Raw genomic sequence first — 17,867 nt, forward strand, 5'->3', positions numbered from 1 at the left:
GGTTGAAAGATTGTGACCAAAATGATTGGAGATAACATAATGGAACAGTTTCTGGTGCCTTGGGACATATGTGAGGCAAACATACATGCTATTTTTATAGAAATAGATGAGAAGACCCTTCTATTGAGCTATTCAGCACTTGGGAATTTTGATAAGAAACATCTCATTAACTGCTCAATTTATATCTGTTGCGGATGAGATCCTTCTGTTTATTTTATAGCTGCTCAAAGATACTGCAGAGTCTACTACAGTGAAAAATGCTCTGAGCATCTAAGAGGTGAACATGTGAACATGTATATGCAAAGCTGCAGTGTTGTACACATTTAAATTTGCATGTATGCCCCTTTTTGTATTTGTGCAAGGTTTATCAGCTGTGCTGTACACAGAGCATCAGTGACATCAGTGACAGCACATGCATCATTATTTATTCAGTAAATAATAAGTGATTTGCTTTTCCACCAGATGTGAGTTTATAAGTGTAGAAACTCTTCCGAGGTTGCTACAAAGCTCCGATTTACACAAATGTATATATTCGTTCATGAATTATCCAAATACGTCCACGTGTGTGTGTGTGTGTGTGTGTGTGTCTGTTGTGGACGTGCAGGGCCAATGGGTTGAGGTGGGCTGGGTCCGTTGTTCCCACAGCCTGTGTGGAGGCAGCCTCAGCCGCGCTATCAGCCTCTGTCTCCGGCCCCCCAGCACCAGCGGGCCCCCTGACGTCAGCCCTGGCCTGATAACGGGGTCCACAAGCAGCGGGGTGGGGGGCTGGAGATGTAGGGATGAGGTGGAAGGAGAGCGGGCGGCAGGGAGGGAGGGAATGGGGTTACACTAACAGAGCCAGTGGTGGATAAGACCCGTAGACAGATAAGACAGAGCAGAGTGTGGAGCCTCTTTTGTTTTCCACTGCTCCTCCTGTCTGGTGGCATCTCCCTTCTCCTCTCTCCCTGACAGTCTCTTTCTCTGTCCACTTTCAGCTTCTTTTTCAGACGTAAACAATTTATTAAGCCTTTCTCTCCTGTCTGTGTCCAAACTGGAATATTCCTGCTGTTATCGGTCATGTGCTCTATGACAGTGCCTGAATTGAGGCACCTTTTCTCCTCTGGCTTCCTCATTGTGTTTTTTTCTCTTACAGTGTCTTGGAGGGGGCGGGGCCAGCATTTGACTGACAGGAGGAGAGACTTTAACGCTGACCAAAAAATTCCCACAGATCTTGTTAACCATCCTTTCTCTTCTTCTCTTCCCATCATGCTTTGTGTCTTCTAACAACATTTTAGCCACACTGTCACCTCTGTAAGCCTCACTGCTTGAACTCCACATGAACTCTCTTCATACACACCAGAATCCATTGTTTTGATGATGTCACCTCACCTTTGCCTAACCTGAGTCTTACCCCTAACTTGCCCTTTCACGTTCAAACAGACAGGTTTCCCTCTGACTGCCACATTACACTGCAACTAAGCCCCATGTATCAGCATATTAAACACTGGCTCTGCATGTGTGTATGTGTATGTGTGTGTTCCCTATTTGCTCTTCAGGCCTCTGCTAGCCTGCGGACTTTGGCCACAGCTTATCACAGGGAGAGGCCCTGGGATCCCTGAGTCTTTACTGCTAAAAATACACTCACTACAGCTCGTATACACACACCGATTTTCACATACACTAATGGGACACCTCCTTATGAGGCTGTCTGTGAGATATCAGGCCAGTGTGACTGGTCACTCTGGGATGAGTGGTGGGTTTTGCACATGCAGAACGCACACTTGACTATTACCAGTCACTCACAGAACTTCATCAGTATTTTTCTCAGTTTTACCATTGATGTTTGAATTGAGCAACACCCACGAGTGGAATTTCAAATATTAGCTTCCGAAAGAAATAGCGGATTTGATCATTGAATTCTTATCATCCCTAATTAAGTGTTATGTGTTGTGTGATGTGTTTGTGCTGCTCTTTATCTGTGTGAACCAGTTCAGTCCAATTCAGCACTTCAGCCCATTGCATATGAGAACCTGCAACTGAGGAGTTAATAATTTATTCAAAAAACACACTCCAAGTTAATGATGTGTATGTGTGTGTGTGTGTGTGTGTGTGTGTGTGTTAGCTGGAAAGAAAGGCAGGGATCATTTGTGTGGCTGAAGCCAATGTGGTTGGTGTGACTCCCTGACCTGACTGGTCAAACACACTTAATCCACAAACATAATACACAGATACGTAGAATAACACATACTTACCCAAACACACACACAAGAAAACACCTAAAGCAAATTTTACATATTAACAAAAAAAGTGATTATAAAAAATGTAGACTGTGTATATATCCATAATAGCCATTTTTATGTGAACCTTATTCACACTGTTACAAAATGGCTTAACCTTAAAAAAATTATTATTAAAGGTCAATGACCCCCAAAACCTACTAACAAAGGACGTGAATTTCTATAGGATACGATGGCCTTACAAAGGTGTTGTTGTTGTAGGACCTACATGATATGAACTGATGTTAGTGGCTATGAAAATGAGCAAAAACGCAGAAAGAATCAAGTTTCAGTGTCAGAACATTTAGTCATTAAATCACAGAGGTCAGAGAATAGAGCTTTCAGGTCAAAGTTAGTGTTTGACAAAAATCCAGTTGAGTTTGTGTGTGCGACAAATGAAATTCTGCAAGAAAACAGAAATGAATAAAGTCTTCAGATGTGATTCATGAGCTCATTTCAGGCACAGTGGGTTAACATTGATTAGCACTGTTTGAGCATTATCATTATCACATGAGTGGATCCACGATGATCAATCAGATCTGATAAAACAAGACAAACAAGTGAGGTCAGCAGGAGCGGATGGTGAGAAGATGAACAGAGTGGATACTTTCTGCTGAGTCTGCAAAGCATGACAGTGAAGAATACCAAGGAGTACAGCTGAGTGACATGTGGATGTGTCTGTGTTCCCCCTGGCCTCTGTCAGCCTGTACTGACGGCGTATTCAGCTTCCTGGGTTTTCCTGCTCCTTCATTTGAAGTGTTCTTCCTGGAGCCAGGAGTCTACTGGCCCCGCTGTGTGTGTGCATGTGTGTTCATGTGCAGTTGTGTGTGTAAGGAAGAGGGGCCAAAGTGAGTCACCGACCCCGAATGATTGAGTCTTTGCCGCAGCCACGACGGGGACGGTTTTCCTGGTGCCTGGTTCAGACACACACACACATGGATACACACCTTCCTCAGCAACAGTCTGCTGTTGTCCGCCACATACCAGCATCTCTATCTATCCCTCACCCAACACCTCCTCACTCATACACACTGACACACACACACACACACACGGCACACACATGGTTGCACAGAATAATGGTTATAAACACACACAAATATACACACACACAGTTGAAAATTTTCTGGGGCTCTGGCCTCTGTCACTGTCAGTGATACAGCCTGGCATGTGCAAACACACAAATCAAAACACACACTGTAAATGCTCAATAATAGAGGAGAGGAGGGTAATTTGGTATTTTTGCAAACTTTTCACCTTATGTTTGGTCAGATTAGACTGGAGGGTGTAGTAGTCTCATGGATGGATCAAGAGACAATGGGCCCCTGGGCACAGACATGTAAAAAGGCCCCCCACCTTTCCAACACTCCTCAGAACAAGACACACACTGAGCAACCACATGACTTGAGGTCATTTTGTGTTTTCTTGTGATTGTTTTGTGTCTGTTTTATGTCAACATTGACTCATTTTACATCTCTTTGCAGTCATTTTCTTCTTATTTTACTTGTTTTGTGTTTTATTTTATTTTTGGATACATCTGACGTTATTTTTCTGTGTTATTTTCTATTACTTTTCAGTCATTTTGTATAGTTTTGTATGTATTTTTTTAAATTTTGTGTCTTTTTGTAGCCATTCTGTAGTAATTTGTTTGACTTTTGAACAGAAAGGTTAACAGTCCCTCCATGGTTCTTTGGGCTGGGGGCCCCATGATCTCTTGGGGCCCTGGGTCTGTGCCCAGTAGGCCCATCCATGGCCTACAGAAACAGCCTGAAAGAAGAACATTAACAGAGTTTTCTGTCTGCTGTATGATGACCGGCTCATTATCTTGTACTTCTTGTACAACATGCAAAACTCTCCATGTTTATTTTGTCATCTTAAATCAACAAAGATGTGCACAGGCTGAACCTCTTTAAGTTGGAACAATAAACGAATGAATCACCTCTGACCTTGGTACTGTGCCCCTGCAGACTAACAGACCCGTGCATAAATATTATTAAGCAGCAATTGGTGGCTCTGTTATCAGCCTGAAGTTATACATTGATGACAGTTCCCCATTTCCAGTCAGGTAATACTGCTCTCTTTGCCTTGACTTATAAGACAAGGTGGGTGGAAGTCAATGAACCGTGTAAGTGTAACTGATATGACACATCACTTCAGTCAGAAGTGGAAATACAGTTTTAAAAAGAAGGATTTAAGACTAATGTACATGTTTTCACAAATTTATACAAGTGAGTGTTTGGTCACTTGGAGTGTCTGGATTTTATTATGAGTTACATTCACACATTTTGCTGCACCGATTAAAATGGGAGAACTTATATCAAATTGTATATGGGCATTTTGACACAAAAATAAATATCTATTTTTAAGTGCCTATTTTTAAGTTAAACACACATTTTACATGCACTGCAGCAGAGTTAGGTGAAAGAATATTTACATCTGCAGGTCAGTGATGTTTAAATCTAAAAGCAGCTACAGTTTGTTGCTTTGTGCAGTATTTCAGATATTTATCTTTATCTTTCACTTTGTTTCCTCATTTCAAGCAACTTTTAATGTTTGTGTCTATTTCTAAACTCAACAAAAGGTGTTTTTGATTTTATTAGTTGTGTTTAAGATGACCCTTTCAGTGGACATTTACCATGTGTGAATATTTACATTAATAACAGCTGCATTTCATATATCCAGATATCCGGACCTGCTGAAGTGCATGGTGGAGTCATAATTTATGTTTTTACCTGTGATTTTTCTGACAAGTCAAAAAGGTTCATTTACAGGAGAGGTCCTCCTTAAACTATAAAAGTGGGTGAATTATGAGGGATAGGAAAGCAGGAAAGTGCTTATCATTCTTATGTCTTAAATTCAGATCATATAATTTATATTCTGTATAGTAAATACAACCTCGGTACAGTAATTAAAAGATCACACATTTCTTTATGGAATGAATGAAACTTTCTATCAGATAATGTTTCTTTAATGGGTTATAACATTAAACTTGTTCCTACTGTACATTCACACACACACACACACACACACACACAGGTGGGGGTGCTTTATTGGCAGCCTGTGTAGAGTCACATAATTCAGTGAGAGCCTGTCAGTGGGAAGTGGCTGCACAATGAAATGGCCTGTGTGTTTACGTTCACTGGTGTTGATGACAGGTATAAATCTGTTCCAGGAGGACAACAACCGCCGGACACTTCCGACTAAAGGCGCGTCGAGCATCCAGCTCCATTCTTCATTTTTTGTCATCTCCAGGTCACAGCTAATGTATTTACATAGTATTTAGTTTGGAGAAAACCGGTCAAAACATTTCCAGTGGTTTTATGTTAATTCATATACAACACTATTTAGGAGTAAAAGGCTATTTATAGGACAGATACAAAACAACAATAGGTATTGATCACCTGTTAGAAACCACTGGAAAAAATACAATGTCACTACAGACACACAGGATTATTTAATTGATTTTTTAAAAAATACCTGAGGTCGTTTTAATGGAAAAACCCATAGGAAAAAAAAAACTTTACGTCAAAAATTTTATTTCAGCTTAACGAAACATTTTTTAGATGAATAACAAAAGTGTTTCATATAGACGAAGCTAAAGAAACCTAAACAGGAATGTATGCAAATAAAATGTAAAGGTTCAAAAAGGATTTTATTCAAAAGTAGTTTATAATCGTCTATGACAGAAATAGAAAATGTGACTATAAGTTGAGTACAGGCCACAGTAACCAGCTCAACCTTCTTATATGTTACTCAAATTAAATTCTAAAAGGTGATTTTTAGATTAAAATGAATGTTAAAGTCGATCAACATGGAAAAAAAACACACACAAACACAAAATGAATTGTATCGACCAGCGGAGAAGATAATAAAAATGAATCGGATACTTTTATAAACCACTAGTTAGCATCAGCCAAATCCACTGGACTTTAGATATTTGAAAAAAAAAAACAACTTGAAACTAGGCTAAATGTTTTGGTCGATTTTTGGAAAATGATGAAACCTTGTTGAAATGAAAGAGAGAGAGAGAGAGAGAGAGAGAGAGAGAGAGAGATGATAACAGCTGGATCTTGATCACAAGGTGTAGTCTTTTACTCCTCCTCCTCTTTTCCTATGTCTCCTCTCTCGCTTTATTCCCAGTTTTCTGAATGTAGAGGAGTGCTTTCCTTGACTAAACAGCAGATCTGATTTTAATGAGGACGATAGGGCTTTTCGGATTGTTTCAGATCAGGTATCTTCCGTGGTAATATTCAGTAATCCTGCGCGTAACTGCATCCACACTATCATTATCCCTTCTATCAACACGGATGTCCAGCTTCAAGGAGAAGATATGTACCAGGGCATAATGACAACCAACCATGGGCCGCCTTCCTATGAGGCCGGATTTCTTCACAACGCCTCGGCGGGCACCTCGCCGGTTTACGTGCCCACCACCCGGGTGGTGACCCCCATGATCCCGGCGCTGCCTTACCTCCAGACGCCCGGAGCGTCGCAGCAGAGCAGCCCCGTATCGAGTCACTCTGCCTGGGCTCAGCCGGGCGCAGACTCGGTGCCCTCATACAACCACTCCCCGGTGTCTCCCCGCTTCACCTTCTCCACCAGCCCGCCTCTGTCCTCCGGGGTGGCCACGGCCCGGGAGACGGCGTCTTCTTACGCCAGCCCGCTGAACATCTCAGCCAACGGGAGGGAACACTACGGAGCCCGGAGCCTCAGCGGGTCGTATCACACCCCATATTCGGCCTACGTGAGCCCGAACGTGGGTGGAACCTGGCCGGCGTCCCCCTTCGACAGCCCGGTCCTCCACGGTCTACAAACCGGCGCTCCCCCTGGCACAACACGGCACCCAAACATAGGTGAGCGGCACGGAAATACAACTCACCTCCATACGCTACCCTTTCAATTTTAGCTTTTAAATAAGTACGTTTATATTGTAAGTGGGTTTTTTTGTGAAGATATTCTGGTTTTCTCTTTTAAAACTCATCAGGACAAAAATAAGAAGTTCATTAGTCACAAAAACACACGTGAAGGAGGTGAGAGGTCTCAAAGCCCGACTGAGTTTTTGTTTTTTATTTTAGCTGAACTAGAGAATTAGGTTAAAAGTAATATTTGGACGGGTCTTCAAATGTAGAGCACCTGCAGAAATGATCTCTTAATCAACTGTGCATTGACAGGACACACTAGATTAGACTCATTTAAAAAGATGACTCAAAAATAACAAACCATGAAATAATTTATTTGCAACAAAACAAATACAATGCAATATTAAGTCCAATGCTATTATACGTGTCATTTATAAGATTGGCCTTGTCATTAAACAAATAAAACAACTTTAAACTTTAGGGCTTAAATCAAGGTCTGCATTTCTGTATTAATCACGTTTGATTTAAACAGGACATTAACCCAAAACAAAAACAGCCTCATTAAATAACTAAAGTTTCTTTCATAGGCCCAATTGTCACATGAGATAAACCAAGGCCGTGTAATAGGCCAAAGATTCACCAGATTAAAGGCTGATTTAATTTTTTTTTTTCTCTAAAGGTAACGCGAATACACTGTTTTTTTTTTCAGGAAAATGAATGAAAAACCAGGCCACAGGTTTAAAAATGCACTTAATTTTATTCTTATTCTCCACTTTAAACTTTATAGATCTAAACCTTCATTTGATCTTAGCTGTGAGTCAAACCACACACGAAGTGCAGCGATTTAATGCCGAAGATTTAAGATTTTTACATTAATTAAAGATCTTTTTTTTTTTTAGTCATTAAGTGAAAGCAACGTTAAGTAATTTCATAAAAATCATTTACTATAAGTCTTTTGACGTTGGCAGAATATGTTTCTCAGGAAAAAAAAGAAAGTCTTGAATCAAAAAATAAATGTAACAGTAGATCTAATCATTTTCTATGTTATAATTATATTGTAACATATACAGATGAATTAATTTGTGTTGCTCATCATTGCATGAGCAGTTTTAAACAACCAATCACCACAACTGCTCATTATATTACAGCAGCATATAATAAACAGAAAATAAACTAAAAAAATAAACTAGAATAAACATCTGGAAGGAAAGAAATAATTCAGCAACATCTAAAGAACCTTATTTGGTAACAGAGTTTATGAGGGTTATGATTTATGAGTTTTGTTGCTGTGGCCTCATGGATCAATTCAGGTTTTATTTGATTGTGTATGAGGAATCTGATATTTATCAGCAGGACCCTGCAAGCTTTGTTTTGTTTTATGAAGCAGGCTGTCAGTACTTTCTTAATCCTTTATGTCCCTGTGCTGGATATGAATTTAGCCAGTATCTGCAGACTGCAGTGTACTCTGGACCATATAGGATCACAGAGATTTCACAACACATTGATTTTGCTTAGGTTTGTCCGTTTTCAGATGGCTTCGACTTGCACCTTGTATAGTCTACATTACTAATCAGAGGTGTGTTAGTTTGACCCCTGTTGCTCCATTATCTTCATTTTCTGCTGGCTGTGAGGTGATGGGGGTTTGAATCCTTTCATTCACCTTTTCTTTTCTATATATATAATTTAGTCATATAAACTACAGCTCAATCGGCTGCTGTGGGTCATTCTACCTCAAATAAACAATTCATTACCAGATGATTTTACATATCAGATGTATGCCAGTTAATGAGCATGTGATCTGACAGAGTCCGCTCTAAAGTCTGTGAGATAAAACGCCTCAGTGTTCACATCTACAAAGTGAGAGATAAGAGCCCTGATCCAATCTGAGCTCTTCGCTTGATTTCAATCACACTGAGGACAAATGTTTTCAATAACCGAGCACATTTCATTGTTTTACAATCACAACAAATGAAATCAACGCTGTGTTTGATTGAGTGATATCAGCCATGCAGTGAAAGTCTTTGTTGCATACAGGAAAATCCCTTTAGCTTGAGACAATCAAAGAAGGAATATCGTTTTGATCGTGAATAATTTTATAAAAATAAAACTTTTAAATATAAAACTGGCCACTGATATTTATCATTTAATATGTATATTTTTTGATAATTAAAGATTGTGTTTTTTTCAGAGAAATACTACAATTAGTTTGAGCGTATGGTTTACATACAAATTTTTATACAGCGATCAGATGTCTCTTCTGTTATACCCATATCAATGAACCTTAAATTTAATAGCATATACATTACTTTAACTTTACTTTACTGAAATTAACACACTTTAAAGAACAAATAACTTTTTGTAGTTTTGCAATAACATTGAAAATATTAGAGAAGGAATATTTTAAAAGTATTATGGGCAAAATGTGCCAGAATATTAAAAATAAAAATACTTATTGTGAAGAATGGCCAGTAATGGTGAAAATACATAGTTTACTAAATAAAAGTAGGAATACTATGTTGTACAAATAATCAGTTACTAGTAAAATCTCTGTAACAAAAATGTTACACTGTAAGTGAAACATGTCAAATGTATTTTAAGAAAAAGTAAGTATTCCATTTCAATATTATACTATATTATATAATACTATATTTGATTATTCTAATATTATTACTTGGTTTAATTCCATTTAAAATACTTTATCTATTGTTGGCAAATGCAACACACTTTATAAGTTAATCACATGTGAAATTTGAATTTGAAATAAAAAATTTGACATATGTAGTGGAATAACATTGTATAAAATGGAAATCCTCGCATATGAATTCCTAAAATTGATGCTGCTGTCCTTAACATTGACTCTGACACTGTGACAGTGAATTGAAAAACACAATTTAAGACCTGTGGGGACAGAAACTCTACACAATCGACTGAGTCATTTACTCCACTTTCACCTCTGTTCTCCTGAAGCATTAGTGCGGGTGTTTTTAAAATGCACCCTGATAAAGACACACACTGACATTTAAACAGTGGAAAAAATAAACATCCAATTAGATAGACACGGCCTCTTCAGTGTTTCTTTTGTGTATTGTCTCATTTTGACGTGTTGTGTTGGCTACAAATGCTGCCAGGCTCAAGGTTAGCCTGCTCCACTGTCTCTGTTTTGCTCACAGCCTTGGAGGCCTGCATATGTATCACTGCTATTTCGGCCACACTCAGCAAGAAAGGGGAGGGACAGAGTTATTCTTTCTGAAGTGGAGTCATTATGAACCATAAAGCGCATGATTTAAATATGACTTTTACAGTTAAGTTGGCTCTTTTTAAAAATTTCCTTAAACTATTCGGACCACCACTGTAACCTGCTCTGTTTCACTGCTAAATGAGGAAAAAAAAAAAAGAAAAAGAAACGCCAAGCTGTCACTTCCACACCACAGATTGATGCCCCCTACTCCTGAACAGCTAAGTGCATCTTGAGAGATGAGAGAGTGAAGATTACATTCATCAGATGTTATGCTATTTTAGCGAGAGGGGGGAAAGAGATGTGATAGACGTGAAGTTGCTATTTGAATATGATGAAGCTCTACTCTGTCTCTATTTCCAGTCGACTCTTTATCTCTAGGGGAGCTGTGAGATAAGGAGGGATTCCAGGCTGCTGTTGTGTGGGTCTGTAAGACTGCAGCCTGCACCTCCTGCTGGTGCACAAATGCCACTACTTCTGATAATCACCCTGTCAGAGTTTGACAGTGCAGGAAACTGTTTATTAAAGAGGATGGAAAGAATTTTTGTGGTAGAGGCCAAGCTGGAAGTAAATTTCTGTAAGACTCACAGTGGTTCCTGGCCTGGGCCTGTACTATGATCCTGTAATACAACCTCACATGGGTTTAGTGACACTTGGTAATGATTAATTAGTCCATGCAGAATGAAGATCATTTTAATTCTCTTTGCTGTTGTTGACTGAACTGTGGCTTCATCTTGACCAGCATACATATCAGTTTATCCATTCAGTCGTGTGTCTCGAAGAGCCTCTTCCAGTTCAGCATATTATGAAAGCCTTATCCTTAGAGTTAGCTGTAGACCCATCTTAAGAAAAAGAGCATTTCATTCAAGCAACTATCTCTTTCTCCTCATCTCTTATCAGATCTATTTGATGACTTTGCTGAGGGGCGAGAATGCGTCAACTGTGGGGCCATGTCAACTCCTCTCTGGAGGCGAGATGGTACCGGCCACTACCTGTGTAACGCCTGCGGACTGTACCACAAGATGAACGGGATCAACAGACCTCTGATCAAACCTCAAAGACGACTGGTGTGTCACAGTAATGTACATCACACATAATATTAATGTTTCTGTAATAATGTCATGGGAGATTTTTGCCTAAATTTAAAAAAAGAAATGAATTTTGCCAGTCTGCCTCAAGGAGGGTGGGTCTGTCCTGCACCAACTGTCACACCACCACCACCACCCTGTGGCGACGAAACGCAGAGGGAGAGCCGGTCTGCAACGCCTGTGGCCTCTACATGAAACTCCACGGGGTAAAGAAAAGACATACGAAAAGAGAATGACATCCTGTGTTGCTGAAACATATTTTTCTTTCCATTTTTCATGCTTTGGGTTGGATATGTGCCTCAGCTGCTGTAGGTTATAGTCTTAAGGGCAGACTCACCATGACTTTTACAGTGATGTCCTTTTTTCATTTGCATGTCGTAGGGACATAGTGATGACATCATGTTGTCCTCCCTCGTATTAACTTTTTCTCTATGAATGCTACACAGTCTTCACTTCAGTTCAACTCTTTCTTTGTCCTGGTGTCCTGACAGGTGCCTCGACCTCTGGCTATGAAGAAAGAGGGGATCCAGACCCGCAAACGCAAACCCAAAAACCTCAACAAAACCCAAACTGGTGAGCTTCAAAAACATGTGTCCATATTTTTGTATATATGAAGATGTGTATATTACATAAGGCAAGTTACAGCTTAGACCTAAGAGTCCTGTTCAGTAAAGGATGAACTTTTGTGCATCACAGGGACTCAGGGCAGTGAGGGGACTCCAGTCACACCCAGCAGCACTCCCCGGGCCTCCAGCACCACAGAGGAGCCTCGCCAGATAAAGAGAGAACCGGAGAACCACAACTTGTACACACAGCACAGCACAAACACACAGGTATGATACTGTGATAGTGGAATATCAGAGGATTGAATTTTGTTCACTGAACCTTTGAGAAACTGTTGTTTATGCAGGCAATGCTTGTTTCATCCAGCTAGAACAGTCTGATATACTCAGGGACACAGTTTTGCCTAAAGGCCTAATGAAAAGATCTAGTATGGCCTTTAAGGGAGAAACCAGGGGACAGCTATTATAACTCAGATTATACAGTACTGAGTCTTACTTTGTGGTATATCCACATAGCAAATAATGTAATAATACATGTAAAAGTCTTTATTTATGATCTCAAGCGAAATGAAAGGTTTAATGACAGCACCACAAGGCCTGCATCTGCTCATAGTAAGTAAATAGTAAATCATGGTAAAACAGGAGAGATTACTAAACATCTTCTGTGTCCCTCTAGATTTCAGCCCTGCCAGCCTACATGGCAGCTCAAGGTGGGCCCATTCCTCTCAAAATGTCCCCCGGGGGCCACGGCGGGTCTTCTGGCTCCAAAGCCGAACCTTGGAACAACCTAATCCTGGCTTAGAAAGTCTATAAGTCTTCATCTCAAAACATGCTTATCTACAGAATATTGATTAAACTCTTCTGAGAAGCAAAGGTCTCCAGAAAGCAGACTGCTGCTCTGGGTGCACGTGATCCCACATCGAATGGTGCCTTCCGCCCAAATATGTGGGACAGAAATGTGAGTGGGACTACAGAAGCGGAGATCTTTAACAGTACTACACAGATAATGTGTGTACAATCACAGCGATCAAGGACTAAAAGGAGTTTGTGTTAGAGAACATCTCTTTATTTGAAAAACTGCAACAACTGAAAGAAGATACCTTTTTTTTTTTTTTTACCATGTCAGTGCTTGGCTAAAACTGGGATTCACATATTATTATGGTCAATTTTCCAGAGAAATGACAGGCATTTAAAACCTATAAAGAAACACAACAGGACATTTTTGTATCAGAGGTAACACGTTGAAGCATTTTAGAAAGTGTACTTACTCATATAAATAAGAAAAGCAATAACTACTGTATATACAGTAGCCCTATGTTCACATTTACCCTAGTGATATCTGCAAAGCAATGCAGCTACAACACCATTTTTCACAATGAAGGTGAAAAACTGGTGCATCGATTTTGATAATGCATGTTGTTATTGAATTGTAGGATTTAATGGGGTGGAAACAGAAGTGTAATCTTTCACACCAGGGAAACCACAAACCATATTTGTTTAGCTGATCTTTTAATTATAATCAAAGGCTACTTGCAACTAAATCTAGTCAGGTGTAGTTCTTAATACCCAGGACTATGAAGCTGAAATTACAGTGTATGACAAACAAATCAGATTTATTTCTTGTAAACTTACTGTAATGAAGACAAAATCGCTCTATACATCCATCACTCCTCAGCACCAGTGATGTGACCTTCTTGGTGCAATAGGAACAGCTCCTGGCTGGCCTCTCGTTTTTTTTGGATCAGTCACTGTGTGCCTTTGTCTTTTCAATTGAAAGTGTAAAAAAAAAAAAACAAACAAAAAAAACACTATCAGTATTGATTGTATACTGACATCTCTTTTAAAAATAATATCACGATAAACTACCTATGTGGCAAAAACGCTGCACATTGTGATGTGGATGGAAGAAGTGGCACGTAGCTCCCTCTGCTGACACGAGTACAGATATGTATCCGCAGTATCGCCTACTTATCATCTAATTTATAAATGCCGTTTCATAAACCGTATGAAAGAACTGCATCAAACAATTGTACAGTATATCAGATACTACTCTCACTTTCTTGTGACAAGCATGGGGGCAACGTGTAAATGTGGAATACTGCCACATGTAATTACTTAAACAACTAAATGAACATACATGTAAAAACTTCACTCCAATGTAATTGTGTTATACACCATTTGTGATATATTGTAAGTAAAACCACAGTGAGAGATGAACATGTGTATGTGGGCTATCTCAGTGTGTGCTAACACTGTCTTTCCTCTGTGTGCGACTGTAGCTCTGCTGAGGAAACTAATAAAGACAAAGCATTCTGACAAAATGCAAATGTATGTGTGATGCAAAGGCTTGGTGTTTATTTACTTAGAATTGGATTCTTCCTATTTGTAAGTATTCTTTTGTGAGGTTTACAATATCTTTGATAAAAAGCTGGACGGTACACTGATTGAAGTCTTCAGTCAGCTTCTCCCTGAGGAACTCTGCATATTTCTGCTGCACCATTTCCCTCCAACACAGTTGAAACGCGAGCTTCATTTGATCCTGGAGGGTGCTGGATAGTTTTGGGCTAAAATTGTAACAAAGTGCAAATTCCTTTCCGCTTTCTAAATATTCATCACAGCTTCCTTCTGTAGGTGGAATTGGTGCAGCTTCAACCATGGCTTTCACCTCTTGTGTGATGAGTTTTTGCTCTTCTTCTGCTTTGCCTTCAGAGATACTGTGCATATTTTTGAAGTTACCCTTCCAGTCCTGCCCCTGCCCGGTACCTGTCAGAGGGAACTTTACTGCTCCAGATTTCAGCAGCCGTTTAACAGCACAATACAGATGTTCACACACAGGACTGAGATCAGCTCTCTCTTCAGCTGCAATAACATAGCCATTGTGGTTTTCAGTCTGATTTATGCAGTCCACTTGGCAGTAGTTAATATCACGGAACAGAATTTCTTTGGTTCCTTTGAAGCCCCAGCATCTCACAAAACCAATATGAGTCTTCACACCGTACACAGTCCACCACTCCTGAGCCACGCGAATCAGGTTCAACATGCATGGATCTGTGTTTCGAGCCAAACACGGACTGTTTATGGTGAAAACATACACGTTGCAGTCTTCTGAGACGGCCTCTGATGCCAGAAGTTCCTGTGTTTGTGTAATAATGACGTCCTCACTGTGTTCTCCATTGTTGTAGTTAGGATAATAAGGACCATATATGATGATCTCTTCCCGTTTCTCAATAACAGCCCATGAATGCTGCTTGTCGTCTGCGCCACATTCCTCTGTGATATCACTGTGAAATGCCAAAAATTTCTTGTTCACACAGTCGTCGAGGAAAATGTCACTAGTGACTTGTTGTAATCTGAGATGCTCCAAAACTTTCTTCACAGACTGTTGTGTGTCAGCCCAGCGTGACATCCGCTCTGAGAGGAGCTTACTGTTAGCCAGGTGTTTAGCCTCTCCATTCACACAGACTTCACGTGGGCCGGGGGGACCACAGCTGCTACTGTCACAGAAAAACATCACACCTTATTAAGGTTTAGAGGATTGGGTAAATGACACAACATTTTTACACTTACATGGTAATGTGTGAACCTTAGAGGTGCTAGTTGCTGTATTTTCTCACTTTTGGACTGAGCCAGGCTAGCTGTTTCCAGACTTTATGCCAAGCTGAGATATTCACTAATCCAAAAATACTGCATGAGCAAGCCAAACAGGAACTGAAAGTTTGATCCCTGAAATACCCCTCTGATCTAAAACACATGCATATACATATAAACCTGTGATCTTTCTGTTAAGGACAACAGTTTCCCACACCCATGTGACTATTACAGTATAATTCTCTTTCAGTCTGTACTTACTTCTTACTTCTGTCATGTTGTGTGGCTCGCTGTGTCGTGTCAGTCTCACATCGGTCCAACAAAGTCATCAGACTTGCCAAACATTTTTTTGTGCACGGTGGACGCTTATTTTCACATCCATGTAGATGAGGTTGCTTATGGCTCAACCTGAATGAAAACAGTGCACTGATTAGTGATCAGTGCACTGTTGTATGATCAGAGAACAGCGTAGATCTATGGACTGTACTCTGGTTGTTTAAAATGAACCAAATACTGGACGATTTGTAAAAAAAAACAAACTCTGGACAAGTAACAACACTAGTTAGTAGAGTTCATGAATGTAAAAGTCTACACAATACCTTCAGCTGCTACAGTCAGACATTAGGAGGCAAAAACATCTTTTCCCAGACCAGTTCTTCTACTTCTAAAATTTGAATTTACTTACATGGGAAGTTCTGTCCAGTCTTCTTACCCTTGGTTATTCAGAAATTGTTCAGTTATAATGTGGTTCCTCTTATCTCTTGACAGTTCAAGCATATCACCCAAAATCCAGATCACAAAAGACAAAGCCTTTCAAACAAACTGAGAAGTGAGCGGCAGCTGAGCAGTTTGAACCCTGAATGTGTTTGCTCAGAAAACTGCTTGAGAGTTTGTGAATGTCAGTGTCAGCTCCTCCTCTTGCTAATGCTCACGGCTGTAGAGACATTGAAAGTCCTAAACTCACTGATGGTATCTTTAGTGCCCCTTTTTTCCAGTTTGACAAGTTGACACAAGCATGTAAAGGAGATACATCTGTCTGTTTGAAGTGTACAATGTACAGTATGGCCTCATGAAAATCAGGAACTTAAAATAATAAAACAATAAAAGAAAAATTCTTCTGGTTTCATTAATGGATCATAGGGATTATCCTGGAAATTACTAAATGACACAGGCCTTGATGTTGGCAGCAGTTCACAGCCTTGTGCCCTTCAGCAAAATCTGTAGAAGTACAGTTGCACAATTCATATCCACTTTTCACATTAGACCTAAATGGCATCTACGTGTTGACCTGACAAACCTGACTTGGCAAAAAGACATTTGTGATAAGGAAAAACATTCAGATGTGTTAGTTGTATGTCATTGCATTGTCTGTGAATCAATATTCTGGTCTATAGCCAAATATCAAATGTCAAAAGACTTTTCATAATTTCTTTTGAAAAGGGTTTTGTTGGTTATTATTTGCACACATGCCTTTACTATCACTTGAACGGAGTGTGAGTGCAATAGCCACATTTGATTAAATACCATATGAGATACTTTTGTAAGGCTGCTCGCTTTGTGTTCCTATCTGCCTGTCCAATTTTGACAGGCAGGGATAAAAAACAAAAGGCACAGCAAACGTTCTGCTATTGAGGACAAGATCAAAACTGGTCCGTTTGGAACTCAATTATCAACATATTCATCATTTCGTGTACGCCTACATTATTAAGTTATATATTTTCTGTTTGTTTAAGAACTTATAGTGATATAACTCTTCTTTGTGTTCTTTGTGATCTTTAGCTTATGAAGCTAAACAAAGGCATGTGAACACATAACAGGAGACTGTTGCAAGCCATGTGGAATAACGCGTTAGACAGGGCATGTTATTTATATGTTACTCTCTTTCCAATTGCTGACACTGTAGAATGTGTAGCATTGTAGGTCATGGCTGCTTAAGATCTGAAATATTAAGTGTTTCTTTACAGAACAGGGGCAGGCAACCCAAGTTAGGGTCAGTGTTAGTTTAAGTCAGACACTGGAAGATAACAATAGACTTGCCCCACTCCACCCTAATCTGAGATGCTATCTTCCAGCTTCTGGTTGGCTGATCACACCTGATCCGAGAAGCAACAGTAGGAAGGGCAGGCACAGTTGGAAAACAAGTGTGGGAGTGGCCCCATTGGAAATAATAGTCAAAATAACTAGGAAATTTAAACACATGCTACTACACTGCATCTCTCTTGCATTTCTCTTAGAACATGCCAGTGTACAGAATCATCTGTGGGGTTTGTTATACATGC

The 17,867-nt window shown here is 39.8% G+C and overlaps 1 protein-coding gene across 1 annotated transcript; it reads left to right on the forward strand.

Annotated features, from left to right (window-relative positions):
• The first annotated feature begins 6,498 nt into the window (after positions 1-6,498).
• gata4 (GATA binding protein 4) lies at positions 6,499-13,065 on the forward strand. The gene is made up of 6 exons (XM_026318788.1): positions 6,499-7,108; positions 11,250-11,416; positions 11,518-11,643; positions 11,929-12,010; positions 12,134-12,270; positions 12,677-13,065. The coding sequence occupies exons 1-6, from the start codon at positions 6,586-6,588 to the stop codon at positions 12,800-12,802; spliced, it is 1,161 nt and encodes a 386-aa protein (XP_026174573.1). The 5' UTR covers positions 6,499-6,585; the 3' UTR covers positions 12,803-13,065.
• Positions 13,066-17,867: the final 4,802 nt, after the last annotated feature.

This window comes from Mastacembelus armatus, chromosome 24 (genome assembly GCF_900324485.2).
Source record: "Mastacembelus armatus chromosome 24, fMasArm1.2, whole genome shotgun sequence".
Classification (NCBI taxonomy): domain Eukaryota; kingdom Metazoa; phylum Chordata; class Actinopteri; order Synbranchiformes; family Mastacembelidae; genus Mastacembelus; species Mastacembelus armatus.

Coding starts and splice junctions, on each gene's coding strand:
- gata4 (XM_026318788.1), top strand. CDS start 6,586: ATGTACCAGGGCATAATGACAACCAACCATGGGCCGCCTTCCTATGAG. Junction 11,417..11,517: donor TCAAACCTCAAAGACGACTG/GTGTGTCACAGT, acceptor GAATTTTGCCAG/TCTGCCTCAAGGAGGGTGGG. Junction 12,011..12,133: donor CCTCAACAAAACCCAAACTG/GTGAGCTTCAAA, acceptor TGTGCATCACAG/GGACTCAGGGCAGTGAGGGG.